The sequence below is a fragment of the Silurus meridionalis genome, chromosome 16 (assembly GCF_014805685.1).
Source record: "Silurus meridionalis isolate SWU-2019-XX chromosome 16, ASM1480568v1, whole genome shotgun sequence".
Lineage (NCBI taxonomy): Eukaryota > Metazoa > Chordata > Actinopteri > Siluriformes > Siluridae > Silurus > Silurus meridionalis.
Window position 1 is genome coordinate 4,732,791 of NC_060899.1, and position 22,488 is coordinate 4,755,278.

Genomic DNA, 22,488 nt, shown 5'->3' on the forward strand with positions numbered 1-22,488 from the left:
TATGACTCGCATTGGTGCATCAATAGGGCTGTCAATCGATTAAAATATTTAATCGCATGATTTTCATGAGTTAACGTGATTAATCAAGCGCACATTTCTATCTGTTCTAAATGTACCTTAAATTAATACTTTTCAAGTTTTTATTACTCTAATCAACATAGGGATGGACATAAATATGGATGCTTTATGCAAATGTTTATTAACTCAACATAGAGCATGAAGACAAAATATTCTTGTAAATGTTTTAAAGTAATTATGGTGTTTTAAATCCAAAACACCGAAACTTTATGTTTCCACAGGGACGGTTTTATTTGCCGGATTTGTGCGTCATTGTGATTAATTTCAGCCTTGGCGCATCAGTAAAACAAATGTTTAGTGATTAAGAAAAAAAAGTTTTTTTAAAATATCTGAGTAAAGAAAGGATGTCATAAATGTGTGTTGAGTTGAAGGTTTTAATTTCACCTCTTTTATATTTATTTTTATTTGTAATAAAAATTGTCCAATCACATCGGCCTCGGTAACGGAGATAATCGTGTCCTCTTTTGTCTGTACATCTGTACACCCTGAACGCTGTCTCAATATTGTGCTTCTTTAAGCTTGTACATGTACGTGTGCGTGCGTGTGTGAAGAAAAAAGACCTTAGGCAGTGTGCGAGCAGCTTCCAGCAGTCTCTTCCTTTGAGTCGCATCTGTGATCCCGATCTCTTTCAGATCCTGCTCCTCCATCACATTGCTCCCCTAGAAGTGCACACAGTTTTGTTTTTCACGACATCGATTGCAAGACGAAACCAATCCAAATTCCCTGCCCAAATCATATTAGTTGTTCCTAGTTATGACACTAGAAGGCCTTTTATTTCCTCCACGATGATAAAGTATTCATTCTGCTCAATGTTCAAAATGCCATAAAATGCATAAAATAATTTGTGTTTCTCTCACCATGAAACTCAGATCATCAAAGCCATTTAACAGCAGTTTACTCTCATACTGTGGCAGGCCCACGCGCTCCAGCCAGTCACCCACCGACTGATCAGAGATCATTCCCAGCCCTTGTGGATAAAAGCGAGAAAGAAGATTACCTGCTGTGTAAATTCCTATCTTCCTTCCTTCCCTTCCATTCCTGTTCCTTTCCTTCACTTCCCTTATATAAAAACCGTGTTGTAATTGGAGTTCAGCTATCGGCAAAAATCCATACCGATAGTTTTTCTGGCTTCGGGTCAGCTGTCATAACAGGAGCGGCCTCTAGAGGCGAATCACTGACACCACATGCTGTTTGTTTTTACATGCGAGAATGCGTGCTGCACGGTGAGCGCTTTATTATATTTATTATTTATAATTCATTATCTATATAATTATATTTATTAATTCAATTGATATATTCATTTATTTCATTTTGCACATTTTCATGATTTATTTTTTGTGTTTGTAATAAATTTTAGTACTATTTTACTAGTTTGTGGGGTTTTTTTTATCCAGTATCCAGTATATTTAATCGGTTGATTAATCGGTTATTGGCAAGTACGATTGGCCTAGTCCTATAAAACAGTATCTATTTAATCAGTTGATTAATCGGTTATTGGCAAGTATGATTGGCCTAGTCCTATAAAACAGGAGGCAGTAAATCATCTGGTACCAGGCCTCAGAGCAAGAACTAAAATTTACATTTTTATTTTAATTCCATTTTATTAATTTTTGCAATCTGCAGGGTGTTATATATAAAAAATTATTACATATGCTTAGGCCAATTCCCCAGTGCATCGATAAATAATTGAATAAAAGGTTAAATCATTCAATCAAAGATTTACTGAGTCGCATCAGTGCATCGGCATTTAAAGTTAACCAAGGTATGCTATTAAAAAAAGCGACAATTTTAACATATTTGCATCAATTTATTTATATATAATTATTAGTAGATGACCTATACTATTATTATTTAGTAAGTGACCAATATCACAACACTACGGAGACCGAGGCGTGTCCTGAGAGTCACATAGAATACAGATTAACATGGCAGAGGTAGAGCTGCATTTTCCTGGAGACAGAAAAGGAAAAGAATATTTGGTTTTATTTAGTTGTCTTGCACTACAAAGGTCTGTTTGTAAAAGAGTCATGCGTCAGAAGTCTTTTAAGTAAACTGATGATTTGCTGTTTGTCTGAACCACAGAAATAAAAATTAATCTATACTATATTGAATTGCACAGTAATTTTTTTTTTCATTGCATCGTGTTGAATCAAATTCGAAATTGGATCGCACTGCATCGTAATGGGGGTGAATCGTATCGCATCACATCAGTAGCTGCTTCATATTCATCGTTATCATATTATTAGCTATGCATAAGCCTCGGTTATTCAGATGCACATCCCTAGTCTTTGGGGTTCTCCTTTTAAGTGATGCTCTTGTCTGTATATCTACATCTTCATACCACACCCTTTTAGGCTTCCATGCAGAGATATGAGCATTAATGACCTTGTTTGTAGGAGGTGAGAAAGTCGAGCAATAACATTAGAAGGTTGTACCTGTTAAGCCGCTCTCTTGCTCTTTAGGGATGTCGATTCCCGCTCCGATGAGCGTCATGATCTTCTCGATCTGAAACGGAGAGTAGCAGACGACAGAAATAACATCAGATCGGAGGCTTATTTAACAGAATGAGACTCAGCGCTGATGCAGACAAGACCCGAGAGCGAGGATGTGATCCGACTGGCGAATGAGAATGAGAAGGGAATACACCTTCAGCAGCTGAAATCAGGGAAATAAAAATGAAAAAATTATAGAAGGAGCTCTTTTCTAATCATTCATCTTTTCACAGTTTTAGTCACATGCTGAAGCCCACATGCTAACGCATCACAGCAGGAGATACCCACCGCTCAGAGGAAAGCCATTTCAGTTTAAGAGACAGAATCAGACAATACCACACATCCTCCCCCTGTAGATCTAAAATGGTTTATTCCAGCGTTAAAGGGATAAAGAGACAGGATGTCTCAGGGAGAAACAGTGTGACGGAGAGAGAAACTGTAATAGATAATATTATTTAAACACAGACAATCAGACAGACGGATAAAGGAATTAATAGATAGAGATCCAGAGAGCAAACATACAGACAGAGATATAGTCAAAGTGCTGGTGGACGGACAGAGAGAGATTATAAATTATAGTACAGGGGGAAAAAGTGAGAAATAATAAAGAATATGACAAACAGATATATGAAAAAGCATACAAAAAAGAAAATTAAGAGAGAATAAAAGAATAAGACAGACAGACAGACAGACAGACAGACAGACAGACAGACAGACAGACAGAAGGCAGACAGATGGCAAACAGAACTGCTGCTGTATGTATAGAGAGATGCAAGATTTATAGAAAGACAGACACAAAAAAAGGAAAGACAGACAGACACTCTCAGACAGATTGATGCTTTTCACTCCTCTACAAGGATGATAAAGATTTATTGACGATGTTTGGTGGAGCTCAGAGCTCTTGGCTCTCTGTCCTGAAGGTCACCGTGATGGAGGACGATGTGAGATGAATGCGTGTTTAACGCTCACACGACAGCTGAATCAGAAGAGCTCTGAATAAACGTCTCAAACTCTGCATATCATCAGCACATCATGATTATTCATAAGCAGCTGAACCAACTGAAGGAAACAAGCTGGCCTTTAGAATTTGAACAGGAAGTGATGAAACCAGAAAGTGATGTCTGATGACATGTTTGATAATATTCAGCACCAGGTCTGAATATTCACACCTACTGAGAAACATCTGCCCTTCACCCGTCCATGCTGCAAGCAATATGATCTGAATACAGAGGCTGGTAGAGAGAGACAGCAGTGTAGTGAGACAGGAGGGCAATGGAGGAGACAATCTTACGTTGCGCGTGGATGAGTGTCTCCGCCATTCGGACGAATACCGCCTCTGTCTCTGCTGGGACAAAATCAACTTTCACACAAACCACAAAGGAACGAAATAGGAAAGCTTAAAAAAAGAAAAAAATGTAAAAAGCAACTGTATAGAAGGAAGTGGGGGGAGGGAAAGAAAATTAAATGGAAGTAAAGAAAAATGTAAAAATAGGATTGCTGAAAGAAGAACTGAAGTAAAAAATGTATGTATTTATGTAGGAAGGAAGAAAAAAAGAAAGGAAGGAAGGAAGGAAGAAGGGAAAATGACAAAATAAACAAGGCCAATGAAGTGATAAACCAAATGCAGTATGGGCAGAGAAAAAAAAAGACTGGAAGACAAGTTTAGAGAGAAAGGGTGAAGGAACAGATGAAGCGAAGCCAAAGAAGGAGGAAAGAAGCAGGTCAAAGATGTAACACTTGTCCTTTATGCGAGACAGACCGAGAGGAGGAACGCTCTCCTACTGACTGCCGCCATGGTGATCAAGCTCAAACAATCAGGAGGTCAAAGGTCAAGCAAGAGTCACAGGTCAACAGCTGAAGAGTAGCCATGTGGTGTGTGTGTGTGTGTGTGTGAGACAGCGAGAGTGAGAGCCTCCAGCAGACACGGGCAGAAAATGAGTGTGTGTGCCAGCTTCTGGAAACAAAGGAGAAATCAAGAGGCATTTACTCCCACACTTTCTTTCTCTCTGCAACACGCACACACACATGCACACAAAATGAATACAAAGCAACATCTACAAACAAATTCAAACTTCAGCTTGTGTCTCGATCCAACTCATCATTTGAGTTTGGGTCCCAAACCACATGTCCAACAATCGGTACAACCCTACATGTGCATGTACATTTCCAAAGTCATGAAAAATATGAACCCCTTGATACAATGCTGTGCTTTGGTATGTTGTTTGACAGTGCGCGTTACAGGTAATAAACAGTAGACCATCGAACAAACTACTACTGGTGTGTGTGTGTGTGTGTGTGTGTGTGTGTGTGTGTGTGTGTCCATCCCAAATCACCTGCTAAACAGCCTCAGTGAAGGACAGACTGGAATATGCACTCTGTCTAGTCTAATGCAAACTCAGAGGATGAATCCCAAACCGCATTAGAGAACACTGTGGGTAAGTGAAAAGTGCTAGTGAGCTAGCTAATCCTTTAGCATCCATCAAGACTTTCCCAAGAACCACGTCAGCCTGTGAGTGTGTGTGGCTTCTCCCAAACGACATACTACAAGAGAATTTAGTTTCAGTGAAAGAGATACTTACAAACGCAGATCTGACAGCAGCCATTAAAAGGGTGTAGGGTGTGAGGAAGCAGGAGAGTGGACGATGGGAACACGCTTGAGTTTTGACACCCTGAATGTCAGCCTCTGCACATCCATATGTGTGTGTGTGTGTGTGTGTGTGTGTGTGTATGGGTTTGAGTCCTCCCTTCTTTCCTTAAACAAAAGAGTTGAATTAGCATAAGCCAGCTTTGTCTAACTCCCTCCCTCCCTCACACACACACACACACACACACACACACAGTGTATGGGTACACTGTCACTCAAAGCCAGTCTTGACCAACAGGATACACACTTGTAGACAGAGAGAAGCCACACCTCCTTTGCTGTGACTGAGGCCACACCTCCTTTTGGAGTCGCTGTGATTGACACCAAGGCATCTTCACTGACACTAAAGCCAAGGCCACACCTCCTTTACTTCACTGAGGCCAAGGCCACACCTCCTTCATTGACACAGAGGCCAAGGCCAAATCTCCTTCTCTAAGGCCACACCTTCTTTGAGACTGACACACCAGGCCACACCTCCATCACTGAGGCATGAATGAGGCAAAGGCCGCACCCCTTTCATTCAATTAAAAGGCAATTTTATTTAATGCTATCCATCACTGTCCATATTTGCACCCTCTTCGTACTCTTCTTACCTCGTCCCACTCGGACGTGAACGACGGCGTTTTCTCCATCCTCCTCTTGGCCGCGCTGCAGTTGGACACAGATTCGCTGCGGCCGCTAAGGCCCACCTCCTCTTCAGTGGGCGGAGTCGAAAGCAGGTCCGAGTCCGATTTGGACAGGCTGCGAGAGAGCTTCAGGTCTCCGGGCCGGTTCCGGATCGGCGAGTCACGGGGCTCTTTGTTCACAGTAGCGTAGATAGCCTTCGGGTCTGGGTCCGCTCGGACGGTTGCCATAGAAACCGGGGGTGGGCTCGCAGGGGCCGCGGGACCAGAGGGCAACCGCGAGGGCTCCGCTTCTTCCCGTGTGTCGACAACTGGAGAGGATCCGTAAAGAAGACCAGTGAACTGCTCGGGCACGACTGAACTTTCTGTTATAGAGATGAGGAGAATAGATGGGTGGGTGAAGAGAGAGAAATAGAGACAGAGAAGGGGACAGAGAAAGGGACAGATGGACAAACAGTGATGGAGAGAAAAGGAGAGAGAGAATGTTACAAAGTGTGATATCTTCTCTAGCTAACAGGAATCCACCCACATCTCTGTGGAACAGATCTGCTATTGTCTGCATATTGGAACAGGGGAAACAGAGAGAGAGAGAGAGAGAGAGAGAGAGAGAGAGAGAGAGACAGACAGACAGCTGGACGCAGCTGACATTCTTCTAGTGTGAGAACTATGTTTCTCTCAGACACCACATCTGTCTGTCTCTCAATGCATCTCTCTCTTTCTCTTCCTGTTAAGTCTCCCTCGTTCCTCAACTTTTCCTATGAATCCATCTGTGTCACATTCTATTAAACAGAATTCAACGGTCTCTCTTTCTACCGCCCCTCCCTCGTTCTCATTCGATGTCTCTGTAGCATCACTGCATTTCTCTGTTTGTCTTTCTTGCTGACTAAACCCTCTGTCTGTTTAACCTCACTCAATCCATTATAGTCTCTGTCTCCCCCTAGTCTTTCCTTGGCTCTCTCGTTCTGTAGCTCACCGTCAAAGTGTATATCTTATTTTTTTATTCCCTCTTGTTCAATTCAAAGCTTTCTCTCCCGTTCTCTTTTTCCCACTTTCTCCCTCTTTGTCCTTCTTTCTTATCCAAGTCTTTCTTTTCTAACAAGCTAGACAACTTTAAAAGGCTGAAGATCAAAGTCAACATGGTTCGTCCCACACACACACACACACACACACACACACACACACACACAGACACACACACAGACACACACACAGACACACACACACACAGACACACACACAGACACACACACAGACACACACACAGACACACACTGCATTGGAAAGAACCCCAAACAGCCAATTTTTTTTTTTTGCTTTTTTTCTTTCTTTCTCTCACCTTATGTGGAGCACTATCCTTGAGGAGCCATTCTTCACGGTTAACACACACACACACACACACACACACACGTAACTCTAACTCAGCTCGGTACCTCAGACACACACCAGGCAGCCAGGCAGAGAGCCATAACACATGCTGCAAGAGAAGTGGAAGAGAAGCATGTGTGTGTGTAAGTGTGTGCACAGAGTGTGTGAGAAGGTCACGGTGTTTGGTAACAGGCAGTGATGTCAGAATCAACCTCTAACCTCCGTCCTTAAGCGACAGACACAAGTTGTGTTCTGTGTAACAATACAATGATAGAGAATGCGCGACAAGCTCAACACTCTGCCAACGTCCTCAAGAGAAGGAGCGAGTTGACGTCAAAAAACAAAAACAAAAAAGGCACCGGCCAATCACGCAATGCCATGGAATTGCTCCAACTGCTCATGGGCTACATCCCAAACTGAACTGCAACACACTAAAACAAGTACATACTGCTTAGTATAGGAGGGCTAAACCTTGAGATTCACAACATTCCTTGTTACCATAGCAGTGTGATAAAACCTGGAAATTCTAACATCTTGACCTACTACCCAGTGCGGAAATGTATGCGACTGAAACGCACGCATTCGGGAACGTGGCTGTGTCCCGAATAATTTCAGCAAAATTAGTACTGCGGACATGCAGGAAAATCATTTAGCTGCGTTTAAAATTATCGAATGCGATTTGGGATGCAGCCACAGAGTCTCTGAATGTGTGTAAGTGTGTAAAAGGGAAAAGTGTGTGGGTGTGTTTAGAGTTGTATGAAGTCATGCAGACCGGGGTCCACCCAAACCCCCCACACCAATACGTGCACACACACAGAGTTTAGGTCATTACACTGGGTTTTATCTGGTGTGTAGCTGCTCAATAAATGTAAAAAATGATAAACAGCACATGACTAGCGCGCACTGCGATCGAACTTTGGGATGCATTGGATTGCTGACTACATGCGCAGGGCTCCTCACCACACCTACGTCCCTACCTGAATTTACTATCACTCGAGCACAAATCTCCACAAGAACACTCCAAAATTAAGTAGAACAACATCTCAGAAGAGTGGAGGTTACCATAACAGTAAATGGGGACTAAATGTGAACGGTGATATTTAAAAATTACGTTCACGATAAACTTACGACTCGTATGAAAAGATGTGTGTATATATACGTACAGCCGAAAGAAGATGACACATACGATTATACGTTATAACTTGTGCCTCATTATTGGCATTTTTTTCTTTTAATATTTGGTGTATTTTGCCTGTAGCTTTACTTAAGCTTTTATTCGAAGGAACTGTCACTGACATTTGTACATATGACAAAACATTTGGCAGACACCATAATCCAGAGTGATTTACATTACATTTTATACAACCAAGCAGTTGAAAAGCCAAGGGCCTTGCTCAAGGGCCCCCGATGGTGGCTGATTGTAGGTGCCGGGATTTGAATTCACGATTTTCCGACCAGAAGTCAAATATTTTATCCACTTCCATATAGTGTAAAGGGTTCAAATCCACTGGAGCTTATTTAGTGATGTCACTAACCAAACACAAGCATCACTCCACTGTTGCTGCCTTCCTGTGGAGACTGAACATGTACAAAACACCATTTCAAACCCCTGTCCTGCTGCCCGCTTGTATATTAGTCATTTAAGACGTGGGCAGAGCTCCAGTGCACTGTAAGCAAAAGACTTGTCAACTCGCATACTTTGGCAGCACTCAGAGCCCAAACATACACTTCAACAACACGAGGTAGGTTTTATATGTTGTTGCTTTCGAAAATGTGTCAGGCTGAAATGTATTGCACGCCGCAAGTACACGCTGCATTCTGAGCGCTGCAGTAAGGGGGCGCTCATCAACTCTGGGGCAAAGGCTCGTTCCTAATGTTCTCTTATACAAGACCCCCAGTTTGAGAAATCCATAACAGAGCTGGTTCATTCTATATATCCACATAGTCTGTTCAATTAATTTTATTCTATGTGTATAGTGCTTTACAGAGGTACTGTGATACAATATATGGACAAAGTTCGAAGGTTAGTTTACACCTGACAATAAGACTGGTCTTTGATTTTTGGACATCTTATTCTACATAAAGTCCCCATTTGCTGTTGTAATGACCTCCACTCTTCTGGGAAGGTGATCCACTAGATTTTGGAGCGTGTTTGATGAGATTTAATTGGTGTTGAAATAAACCCAGATGTTAAGCTAATGCTTAACGCTCAGGAGCTGCTGGTTCCACAATTCCATCTGATTGTATTATACTGTAGAAAGGACATTACTCATTACCACACACTCCAGTTTCTCTTTCTCTGGTGTTTGTATTGTGGCTTTTAGGATTTATAATCACACTCCTGGTGTCACCCAAATGAGGATGGGTGCTCCTTTGAGTCTGGTTTCTCTCAAGGTTTCTTCCACATACCACCACAGAGAGTTTTTTCCTGCCCCAGGCTTGCTCACTGGGAATTCACTTATTTAAATTTTAGTTATTTAAGTCTTATATTCCTTAATGCTGCTTTAAGACAATGTCCATTGTGAAAAGCGCTATAATAATAAACTATTGTGATAATTTAGCCACAAGGGTGTTAGTAAAATAATGTACTGATGATGGAGGTGAGGTGAGGAGGCCTGGGGTGCAGTCAGCACTCGCATTCATCCCAAAGGTGTTCAATAGAATTGAGGTCAGAGCTCTATAGAAGGAGATCTTCCACTTCAAACCATGTGAAGCATATCTTAATGGTGCAGGCGTTGTGCGAGCCAACAAAGCCAAACAAAGCCAAAAAAGCATGCTCAAAACACAGATTTTCAGATCTATTAAGAAACCAAGTACTTAAAAAAATATATATAGTCAGAAGCTGTGCTCCGAATCAATCAATAAATCAATTAATAAATCAATAAATTACTTTGAAAAATTAAAAAGAAAGTTGTGTAAACTAAAAAATCTAGTGCAAAGATTACTTGCCTACATATGCCTGTGTCTCAAACTACATACTATATAGTGCACCTACCACTGGAGTTTCTTATAGCTACAATAAGCTGCCTTATAATGTAGTATGCGGTTAGGGACACAGCCACAAAATTGGAGAAAAAAACATGCATGATTGGGTAAAACATTCAATTGTATATAATAAATCATGAAGGTAGATATAATACACACCTGTAAACACACACACACACACACACACTCCTGTTCCTTCGAGTCTCAGTCAGGAAAATGGCGAGGTTGTACTGTAAAACACTCTCCAGACATTTGCATTTGGTTAACACCCTGCTCTCTCTCTCTCTCTCCCTCTCTCTCTCTCCGCGTGTGTGTGTGTGTGTGTGTGTGTGTGTGTGTGTGTGTGTGCGGGGCAGCTGCAGAGTGCTATTACAGCTGATACAGTATGTGCAGCCTGTCAGGCATTTGGGATAGAGGGATCGTGAAGTGTTTGTGTGTGTGTGTGTGTGTGTGTGTGTGTGTGTGTGTGTGTGTGTGTGTGAGAGAGATACAGTTGTTAGTTTAGTGACAGGAGGAGGTGGAGGGCTGTACTAATGTGTCCTGTGAGACTGAACTATTCACATTAAGAAAGCACACCTACTGTACCTCTAACTTAGACACACACACACACACACACAAAAACATATGAAGTTATGCAGTCGGTGGCCAGCCACTCAGCTGACACACACACACACACACACACACACAAGTGTTGCCACAAATACACACACACACACACACACACACACAGAGTTCTTGCTGTAGAGTGTGTACATGGCCCTTTTTTATTCTGATTTTTGTTTATTTTCTATGTGTGTGTGCATCTTTAAAAGCATATGGGTGTGTTTAAAGTCATTTGAAGTTATGCAGTCAGTGGCCAGCCACTCAGCTGACACACACGCACACAAGTGTTGCCACAAACACACACACACACACTTACCTCCAGAAGATGGAAGAGTGCTGCCAGAAGCCTTCAATGTATGTGAGTTTGAGCCTGGAGGTCGAACGTCAGCGGGTGTGGTGCTCTTCCACTGATTCAACATAAAAACAGAGATTTTTTTTTTTACAGACAAACACGGAAATGATACAAATGTAACATACATACATTCCATAATAGAGCTACATAATGCTACCCGCTCCTACCATTAACCACAATGTCAGATGAACCCCAACTCTAAAACCTACCCCCGATCTAAACTAAAAACACCAACCCCTAAACCCTGCACCTAATCTAAACCCCAACACCAACCCTTAAACCATAACCTCGAGTCTAAACCCCAACACCAACCCTTAAACTATACCGTCGAATCTAAACCCCAACACCAACCCTTAAACCATACCCTCGAATCTAAACCCCAACACCAACCCTTAAACCATAACCTTGAGTCTAAACCCCAACACCAACCCTTAAACCCTAATCCTAACCCTCACTCTATCCCCTATACACTACTCCCGATGCTTACACATAAGCATTAATCATTACTTTATCCCCTGAACAACAAAATTAACTTAACTGACCCGAATTATTTTTATTTAAAAGCACAAAGTCAGTTCTTTTTTGTAAAAGTTAAATACCAATCACCAAACACACACACACAGGAACGTTTTAGTTTTGTGTTACCTGAGGTAAGAAATTGTTGGAAGACTTGGCCGAAGAATCCTTATCTAGAGAGAAAAAAATAATGACAAACATCAAAATCTAAAAGCGGAAAAAACAAACACAGTACACAAACCTTCCTCACAGAGGAAAACCAAGCCAAAGCACAGAGGGAGTCACGCTTCAAGCTGTGTGTGTGTGTGTGTGTGTGTGTGTGTGTGTGTTACCCGTTTGTGTGTCAATGGAGTGTTTGGTCTGTGCTGTGTGCAGAGTTTCGTATGTATGATCCTCGTCATCTTCCACTCTCTCATCCAAACTACTGCTGGTGTAGACCGCCTACAGAGGGAAAGAAGGGGAGAGCGAGAGAGAGAGAGAGAGCAGTGGTGGGGGGGAGAGAAGAGAAACAGACACAAAGAGAGAGGTGGGATAGAGAAAGGGAGAGAGAGATACACAAAGAAAGACAGAGAAAATACAGAAAGTGAGATGGAAGGAGAGAAGGAAAAAAAACAGTGAGATTCGCAGAGACATGGAGAGAAACCTACATTAAAAAAAAGAAAAAACGGTGTGTGTGTGTGTGGGGGATATGCATACTGCACTTCCAGTAGACAGGTTAAAAAAAACTAAAGCACAACTTGAATCTCTTGAAGCACAGAACTAGTGAGTGTGTTTGGAATTTCTTTGGCTATAACCACTATTTTCATGGACCAGCCTTTAAGGTGTCGCAAATAAATACAAGAAAATAAAACGATACGACCAGCAAAAAAAATGGTATTTTCTATATATAATAATAAACGTGAATCCACTGTGGAGGTGTTTCTTCATTTTGCTAGCTTGGGGGGTGACCGAGGGAACCATCATGACATGCATCAAGAGTGAGTCATAGACAGATGTGGCGGAGAGAATCTGGTAATTTTCCAAAATAAAACATCGTTCAGAATCAGATAATAAATAAAACGGAAAGAATGTAAGTTATGTATTCTTTCTGTGCGGCCCGGTACCAATTGATCCACGGACCGGTGCCGGTCCACGGCTGGGGGGGTTGGGGACCACTGCATTAGACCACAGTAGACCCCACCGAATCTCACTAAAGCCACCCAGACCCCGCTGATCTAATTAGACCCCACTAGACCTTACTAAACCTCCCTAAACACACTAGATCTCACTAAATCCCATTAGACAACACCAAAGCTCACTAGACCACACCTGGACCTCATTAGACCCTACTAGACCTTATCAAACCTCCCTGACCCCACCAGACCTCACAAGACCCCACCATAGCTCAATAAACCCCAGAAGACTCCACCAGATCTCATTAGACCCCACCATACCTTATTAGACTCCTCCAGACCCAACCACAAAACACTATAACGTGACTAACAAAAAACACGATTTTACCTTTAATACATTTTTTCTATCCATCTACCTGCTTCTCTTTCCACGTGTGCATCGATTTTGCCATTCTTCAAGCCGTGTGCATCTCAGTGACTGCGTGTGATTGGCACGTTTTAACGCATTAAACGGAGGATGTTGGGGGGAAAAACAAAAAAAAACAAATAAATAAATAAATAAAAACCTTGTTTACCTCGGAACTGAGCTCTTCCTCATGCGCTGTTCCTCCAGAGTGGGACGGAGGTGGAGGCCGGTCTTTCACAAACGACTGCAAAACACACACACACACACACACACACACACACACACACACACACACACACACACACACACACACACACATATTAATGAACTGTACACTAAAGACTGTACAGCACATTATAGTGCTAAGGTAAAAATGTTTCACAGAGCATACGGTCACGTAACCATTAACATCATAAAAAAACCCATATGTTTCCATTTGATAAATGTTCCCATAGCTAACTTGTTACAGGCCTTCATAGTGACAGAACTCACACATTTAGAAAGCACTGAACTGAACACAGTTGGAGTGTTGTGTTTTCAATGTTCCATCACATTCCTAGGTCTCTCTGAATGTAAAATAGACACCATATGGATAAATGTTAGTGACCACCTGCCCATAAGATGGATATTAGAGGTTGACTGATTCATCGGTTTTGCCAATTTATCAGCAACGATAGTTGATTGCTGGAACGAGCAACAAAATTCCACAACGATATCAGTTTTTCCGGGTTGCTTTATTTGGTACGAGAGCAGCCTCTAGAAGCGAATCAATGACACCACGCACTGTTTATCTGAAGTGTGCTGGGAGTGTTACTTTTTGTTTCGGTCTGAATGCGCGTTTTATTTTTCTCAATATTTACTAGCATATTTAATATATTCATATTTAATTTCATTATTTAGTACTGTTTTTTTTTTTTTATAAAGTTTAGTACTGTTTTACATGGATTGTTGTGGGGTTTTTTTTATTAGTTATCCATTTTAAAAACTGTCAGCTGATTAATCAGTTATCAGCAAGTAGGATCAGTAAAGCTATAAATCAGTATCAGCAAAATCCACTAACAATCAAACTCTACTTAATATGTAATCTTTGAAAATCATCCAAATCCACATAAAGTCCCCATTTATTGTTATAAGGTCCACTTTCCTGGGCAAATGTCCCACTAGATTATGTGCTCATTCAGCCATAAGGCTGTTAGTAAAATCAATGTAGTCATCATATTCAAAAGAGTTGAGGTAGCAGGAGATCTTCCACTCCAACCGATGTACAACTGTGTCTCCTACCTTGTGGGAACAGTTTGGGGAAGAACCACATATGGCTGGAAAAGTGAAGTGTCCCAATACTTGTGTTCATATAGTGTAACTTTGAAACGGCGTGATTTTGACTCCATCTAGTGGACGCGCCTGGAACTGCACACCTGCTGTTTTGCGGTATTCAAAGACATCTATGGTGACCTTATGACCTGGCACTGTGTGTGTGTGTGTGTGTGTGTGTGTGTGTGTGTGTGTGTGTGTGTGTGTGTGTGTGTGTATGCGTATCTTACTCTGCCAGCTTCACTCTCTGGCCTTCCTGAGTCTCTGTCTGACGATTTCCCGCTGGCTAAACTGTCCAACGAGTGACACGATGAGGCTTCAAACAGCGCTTCATAAGGACTCTCCTCACACACGTCTACACACACATCTACACACACACACACACACACACATTTAAATTGAGCAAACAACAGTAACAGTGATCTTTTGTTTGTGTATAAACACTAATAGAGGTATAAAAAGCCTGTTTGAAATGACCTTGAACCCTTTTTAGGTTCTCCTGGGTAGTCGGCCCTGGTGGAGGAAGGAGATCTGGAGGCTGCCCGCTCATATGAGCTACAGAAAAACACAAACTTAAACAATTGACATTTGGAACACTTGCTATTGGATATTCAGACAAAGCTATTCAATAATTTTTCTAAAAATAACTTATAATTATGGTCACACACACACACACACTCTCTCTCTTTCTCACTCACCCTGGATGAGAGAAGCGATCTGACTACTTTTCTGGGATGGCATTTCCTTCACAATGTCCAGCGCTGTGCGATTCTTACTGTCCACAATGTTCACGTCGATACCTGAGACAGGGGAGACTCGCATCAGCACCAGACATCAGCGTAAAGATTCTGAACGTTCTCACTGCAACGCATCTATTTTCTAGAAAGATTATCGAAAACGCTCCAGAATCACCAGTAATGAGTTTTATGTTCTAAAAGAGAAATAAGAGGATCCCGTGAAGATCCTGTGTATGATAGTTGAGGATTCCAAATGTAATGACATTCCGGAAACCTCAATGCATGAACAACTCAAAAATATGATGAGGTACCTAGAGTTATTGAACTTAAAATATTTAAAAATACAGATCACACATGTGGAACGCCGCAATGGCCATCAAGCTCTATAACTCCTCTCCTTTCATTAGGGAGCAGAGCTGACACAATGGACACTGACAGCAACACTGTGCCATTATACGTTATTTTATTTATTATTATTATTTCGAATATTTTATTATTTACATTTTATTCGTTATACGCATCAAAATCTCAATACTTTAACTTGCGTTAATAAAATACCACAGTCAATATTACACCATCATGTGCAATATCACATCGCATTCAATTTCATATCAATCTATTCTTAGTTCCCCAGCACCTTTTTTATTTTGGAAAACATTTGCATACATAATATATTTAGTTAATTTATCAATTAGATTTCATTTAGATAAATTTTTGTTTCATGTACTCTGAAGGGGTCTCTGGCAAAAGAATTTCCTTCCCCATTAACAAATTTGAATCTTATCTCACACTGCTCATGCAGTCTTTTTTTTTTATAATCAAAATTGCAGATTTAATGGCAGAGCCTTTCGCAAAATACTGACTCTAATACATCAAATTCAATCGAACAATTAATAACTAATCACAGGCGTTTTTTTAGTTTGCGATTGTTGCAGATTGCACCAACATGATCCCCATGTCACACTGCAAGATCTCAGTTGTTATAATGCCAGACTGTATGATAGACGCACACAAGAAAAAGACTCGGCTTAAAGTTTTACGTCATCAGTCCGTGAAACGTTCAGACCCGTGTTCGCTCACTGACGGTAGCTAGCAGCGAACAAAAACGGAAAATCTGTAGCGTTCATCTCTCGCACCATCTACACTCTGAGGTGCCATTACTCGAGGCAGCAAAGTGCTGTTTTGAGGGCGGAGACACACTGAAATTGTATCAGGAAAAAAACGGGGTCTAGATTAAACGTCTGACACTTACAGCCAAAAGCAAGTACAGGAGTACAGAGTCTGTTGTGTGGATGAAGAGATACGTATGGATTTAATAATTCATAGTTATTTTTCAATGATGTCATTATTTGGCCTCTAAATAAAGATTTTTTTTTTGTTACCTGAACTGAGCAGCTTCTGCACCACTTCGGTCTTCCCAAAAAGAGCAGCTTCATGAAGGGCACTGCCTTTCTCCGTCTTTATATACACATACACACACAAACAAATAAGTTGAGTGTAACTAGGGCAGAAACACAACAGCAGCTTGAGTATGTGGAGCATAAAGACGTGTTAACGAGCCAACACAGGAGGGGACAGATTGGTCACAGTGGTATTAAGGGTGGTATTGATGCTCTGATTGGTCATAGTGGTATTGAGAGTGGTATTGATGCTCTGATTAGTCACAGTGGTATTGAGGGTGGTACTGATGCTCTGATGATCACAGTGGTATTGAGGGTGGTATTGATGCTCTCATTAGTCACAGTGGTATTGAGGGTGGTACTAATGCTCTGATTAGTCACAGTGGTATTGAGGGTGGTACTGATGCTCTGATTGGTCACAGTGGTATTGAGGGTGGTACTGATGCTCTGATGATCACAGTGGTATTGAGGGTGGTATTGATGCTCTGATTGGTCACAGTGGTATTAAGGGTGGTATTGATGTTCTGATTAGTAACAGTGGTATTGAGGGTGGTACTAATGCTCTGATTAGTCACAGTGGTATTGAGGGTGGTACTGATGCTCTGATTGGTCCACAGTGGTCCTAAGAGTGGTAACGATACTCTGGTCACAGTGGTTTTGGGATGGGAAACTGCAGTCTGATTGGCAACAGTAGGATTCACAAACTGTGCTTCTACTGGTTACCAGTACTGGAGGTAGGAACTGTGGTCAAACTGGTTAAAAAGGTATTGGGGTCAAAAACAATGATCTAAATGTCTACAGTGGCATTGGGGTGGGAACAAAGTTACTGGAAACTGTGGTCAAATTGGTTACAATTGTATTAGGGTAATAATGTATTGGGGTACTAATGACTACAGTGTTAATGGTGTGGCTCTGATGTTTGCCATGGTATTGGGGTGGAAACAATGTTCAAATTGGTTACAATTGTTTACAATGTGTGAAAACAATGACAAACTTAGCGAACTCCCATAGTGTCTTTTGAGTAGTTGATGTTCATATGAATCCAGCTATTTACCTGGTAGTTGATGTCCATTCCGGCATTGAGCAGCACCTCTACAACAGGCAGGTGTCCATTGCGTGCAGCAAGGTGAAGCGGCGTGTGTGTGTGTGTATGTGTGTGTGTGTTGAGCAGGTTGGGGTGAGCGCACAGCAGCAGCTTGACGACCTCGAGGCGGCCGTAGAGGGCGGCGAGGTCCAGCGGAGTCTCGAAGCGGTTGTTCCTCATGGTGGGGTCTGTCAGTTCCTCTAGCAACACGCGAACCACACCAGAGTGTCCGTACTGTGCTGCACAGTGCAGCGCTGTCTCATTGTCATTGTTCTACAGACATGCAAGAATGAAGGGGGAAGAAAAAGAGAAAGCACACAATAACATTTCCAACAAATTAACATTATTCAGTTCTCTTGTATTATCTTTTGAGCTTCCTTAAGCCCTATTTCATTGGTTAATTCCGGTTCCAGACTTGGTGCCTAATCTGCAGCTGTTTCATGCTTTCCCATTACAATGTTTTCAAAAGTGGTTGACGATCGATAATCAAAAGGCTGCCGATCAGCAACTGCATTGGCTGTTATTTTATAACTAAGACGAGCAAAAATGACATAGCTACCAATACGATCGACATGAACATTAAAACCACATAAACAACAACCAGTAAACCTAATCAGAATGTTCATTGATGTATTCGCGGTAGGGGGGGTAACGGTACACGTATTTGTGCCGAACTGGTCTGGAACAGGACTTTTGGTACGTGCATGAGTACCGAATGCAATCCTTTATTTTACATGCGGAACACAATTAAAATCTGAGTTCCCTAAAAAAAATATTAAGTAGTGGACCGCAAATTTGTTTAGTCTCCGCAGCGTCACACTGTGGTTACCGGTACTCTATCTGTACCGGACAGAGAATGTAAAGCATACACACACACACACACACACACACACACACACACACACACACACACACACACACACACATCTGTATTACTCAAATGCAGTCGAAGACATGTAAACTTTCTTTAAATATTTCAGTTTATTTCATCACTTTTTATTTTGTGCCTATTAAATTAATTATTATTCGGTTTAATCAATATAATAAAAGTGTATAGAATTAATTACATTTATTCTATTTAAAAAAAAAAAAAAAATGTTATAGTTGTAAAAAAATGTATACTGTCGATGATCAGAAATATTTAATAATTAATTTGTAATTATTACCAAAATAATTTAAACATTAAATGTTTTGCATTTATAACAACTAACTCTACAGAAATTGTACCGAACCTGTGAATTTTGTGTCCCGTTACACCCCTAATTCGAGGACACTTCTCAACTAATGGTCTGAGAAAGACCCTCACAATCGTCCCCAAAAACAACCCAAGTGTTAGCTATGAGCACTGAAGCTGGTGAGATGTACTCTAATGGCCTACAAACGCAAAATGAAAAGCGAAAGGCAACAAAATCATGAACTGTTTTTATGCCAGGTGTTATTACACTTTCAAACGCAGCAATGCTGAAAAAAAGGCACCAACACCAGAACAGATAACAGAGGAAGTAGCGGGCTAATCTATGCGGTATGGATACTCGACCAAATCCCATCACCAGATCGCCATATACCTTCAGTGCACCATGACCAAGAAAGAGAAAAGAGGGGAAAAAGACTGAAAACCTTCCATGGGATTTTATATGATTGCAGGTTTGCCTATAAAGGGGAACTTAAAAATCTTCCAGGATAATCTCGGTTAAAACAACCAGCTTTAATGCAATTTCAGTTGAATTTCTATCTTGCACATTTATCAATCTCATGCACACAGCACACTTACTGCAGGGCCTCTGAGGCCACGCCTCCTACATGTACTGGTCCCCAAACTTTATTGTGCCAAGGACCGGATCAATGTCGGACAATATTTTCACAGACCGGCATTTAAGGTGTGGCGGATAAATACAACAAAATAAAATGATACCATCGGCATAAAAACGGGTATTTTCTAAATATAATAATACACGTGAATCCACTGTGGTGTTTGTTTATTTTGCTCGCTTGGGGGTTTGAATTTAGCTGTAATGTATTATGTGTTAGCGGCAGGAGCAGTCCCTTTAAGAAGGTAGCGGATGGAAATAAGACATGTGACCGAGGCATCATGACATGCATCAAGAGTGAGTCATAGACAGATGTGGCGAAGAGAATCCGGTAATTTTCCAAAATAAAACATCGTTCAGATTTAGATAATAAATAAAACGGAAATAATGTAAGTTATGTATTCTTTCTAATTCATTCCCATAAACTTCCAAAATTCCTGGTAAGTTTCCAATCTGGAATTTTTTAAAAATTCTCTAGATGAAGTTCCCATGGAAAGTTTCCGTCCCCTTTGCAACCATAGAAAAGAGTGAAGGAGACCTACTCAAGCACCATGTGGCAAACAAAAAAGATCAACTGCAGAGGGGAAAAGGAGAAAAACAGACACAGAGTAATGTATAATCATAAAAAATAAATAATATGCTGTTGAATCAATACTTTGTGTTAAAACACACTCATATTGGCACGCTATTGATTTGATTCGAAGACTAATAGGTGGTGAGGCAAATAAACAAACAATACATTTATTACTCATACAACTGATTCCTTTTGAGCAACACCACGTAGCAGCCTGTGTGTGTGTGTGTGTGTGTGTGTGTGTGTGTGTGTGTGTGTGTGTGTGTCTTTAAATGCACGAGTGCAACATTAAGAAGCCCATTTGGACAAAGTGCAGTTTAAACAGCTCACTCCCATGATAAGGAATCTCAGCAATGAATCACAAGCACACCCACAAACACGCGACTCACAAAGTGCATCAGCGTTTCGAGAGCGTTAGAATCATAATATGGTTGGGGTATTTCCCAATCCAAAGACACGGGTTTTGTTCTTGAGCATAACACACCTGAAACAGACAAACACTTTCCAAAGGGGTGTGTGTGGCGCCGGTAGAGATGAGGATGAATGCATATACACACACACACACACACACACACACACACACACACACACACACACACACAGTCACATTGTATGATAATTGAGAACAAAATCACAAAAAATTTAAAACAACTCTGTGTTCATGTCCACTAGAGGACGCTGATGAAACTGAATCACTGAATCATAGTGTACTGTACATAATCGAAGTTCAGCGTACGTGTGTACCTGAGTGTTCCAACTGTGTCTAACTCTTTGTAACTGAAGGTTTTTATTCGACACATTAAGAATCATCTAAAAAAATATGCTCTGGAAATTTCAGGTCGTTTTTATATGTTCATCTGTCCCTGGTGCTCGTCATGATTTATAACGTTTGTCATCTGATCCAGAGATAATGTATCATTGCATTACATTATACTGTACAAATCGTGACATCATATCCGTGAGAGTGGATCAAAGATTCTTCTTCATCCAGTCTAGGGCACGTGCTTTACACTAACAGAGTGCTGGTGGATCAGATGAGGTGGGATTTGGACAATAGGACAAGATGACGAGACGAGATGATGAGACACCAATTCACCTTCATATATTCCAACAAACAGATCAAAAACGCCTGCAAAATGTCAGTATGGTAGATACATCATATGGCTCATATGTCCACAGACCATCATGTTCCTCTTTGGCATGACCTCTGACCTCACATTTGTCATCTTAACGAGTAAACAACAACAACGCAGTGATTCAGAAAAGCGTAGGTAGTGTGTGTGCGTGTGTGTGTGTGTGTGTGTCAAAGTGTAAGTGAGAAAATTGGTGCATGTGTGAAAAAGAGTGCGAGAGGGTGTTGAACTTCGCAGCATGTAACAGCACGAAAGATACGTGCTACAGCCTGTTTTAAAAACGTGAACAACAATCCTATGATATCGATCAGTCAAACACAAACAGACAGGGCTTAGAGCATGATGTCATCAAAAAGCGCCGGACCAGTAATGGGTTGGGGCTGAATACTATACAAATCCACAATTTTCCACTTGAAGGTCTGCCAAACTGGTGTGTGCATGTGCGAGTGTGTCTGTCTGTGAAGCTCACACACACACACACACACACACACACACACACACACACACACACACACACACAATCACACGATCACAAATTGATCTCAGCTTTGAGACTATAAACTTCTTACATCCACACAAACTCTCTAGAGGATGGGGGACTTTTATGTCATCACTATGAGCCTGAGGGCCCCACGGGCACACACTCTCTCGCGCACACATGCACGCACATACACACACACACACACACACTTACACTTGTCCATCCTATTCAAATAAAAAAGGAATCACCATATCTCTCTTAGGTTTTTTTTCTGTCTATCTCTCTGATCATGTCACACCGACACCGTTGACTTGGATACAACCCACCTTTAAGAAGCAGAGCGGTAACTCAGTAAGACACACACACACATTATTTTTCCTTCAGCCACCTTACACACACTTCTTGATGATGATGCACCCAGACAGAAACATGGAAAAGCTTCCTACCTTCCAGTCTGTGTGTGTGTGTGTGTGTGTGTGTGTGTGTGTGTGTGTGTGTGTGTGTGTATGTATGTGTGTGTGTGTGTATATATACATATATATATATACACACATACATACATACACAGTACAGACCAAAAGTTTGGACACACCTTCTCATTCAAAGAGTTTTCTTTATTTTCATGACTATGAAAATTGTAGATTCACACTGAAGGCATCAAAACTATGAATTAACACATGTGGAATTATATACATAACAAAAAAGTGTGAAACAACTGAAAATGTCATATTCTAGGTTCTTCAAAGTAGCCACCTTTCGCTTTGATTACTGCTTTGCACACTCT

General features: G+C 41.2%; 1 protein-coding gene across 6 annotated transcripts in view; it reads right to left on the reverse strand.

The window, feature by feature from the left end:
- The window catches only part of LOC124398906 (ankyrin repeat and SAM domain-containing protein 1A), a 57,914-nt gene that overhangs the window by 9,593 nt on the left and 25,833 nt on the right, over positions 1 to 22,488 (reverse strand). For 3 of the 6 annotated variants that reach the window (XM_046869412.1, XM_046869410.1, XM_046869414.1), the window contains 14 exons: positions 17,679 to 17,981; positions 16,607 to 16,682; positions 15,186 to 15,287; positions 14,965 to 15,042; positions 14,718 to 14,854; positions 13,346 to 13,420; positions 11,991 to 12,099; positions 11,788 to 11,831; positions 11,107 to 11,197; positions 5,808 to 6,202; positions 3,862 to 3,915; positions 2,514 to 2,583; positions 936 to 1,045; positions 639 to 737 (listed from right to left, as the gene is read on the reverse strand). In XM_046869412.1, coding sequence (XP_046725368.1) covers positions 639 to 737; positions 936 to 1,045; positions 2,514 to 2,583; positions 3,862 to 3,915; positions 5,808 to 6,202; positions 11,107 to 11,197; positions 11,788 to 11,831; positions 11,991 to 12,099; positions 13,346 to 13,420; positions 14,718 to 14,854; positions 14,965 to 15,042; positions 15,186 to 15,287; positions 16,607 to 16,682; positions 17,679 to 17,981 — 1,743 coding nt within the window. The remainder of the gene's footprint in view (positions 1 to 638; positions 738 to 935; positions 1,046 to 2,513; positions 2,584 to 3,861; positions 3,916 to 5,807; positions 6,203 to 11,106; positions 11,198 to 11,787; positions 11,832 to 11,990; positions 12,100 to 13,345; positions 13,421 to 14,717; positions 14,855 to 14,964; positions 15,043 to 15,185; positions 15,288 to 16,606; positions 16,683 to 17,678; positions 17,982 to 22,488) is intronic. The other 3 variants (XM_046869416.1, XM_046869413.1, XM_046869411.1) reach the window with 2 other exon arrangements.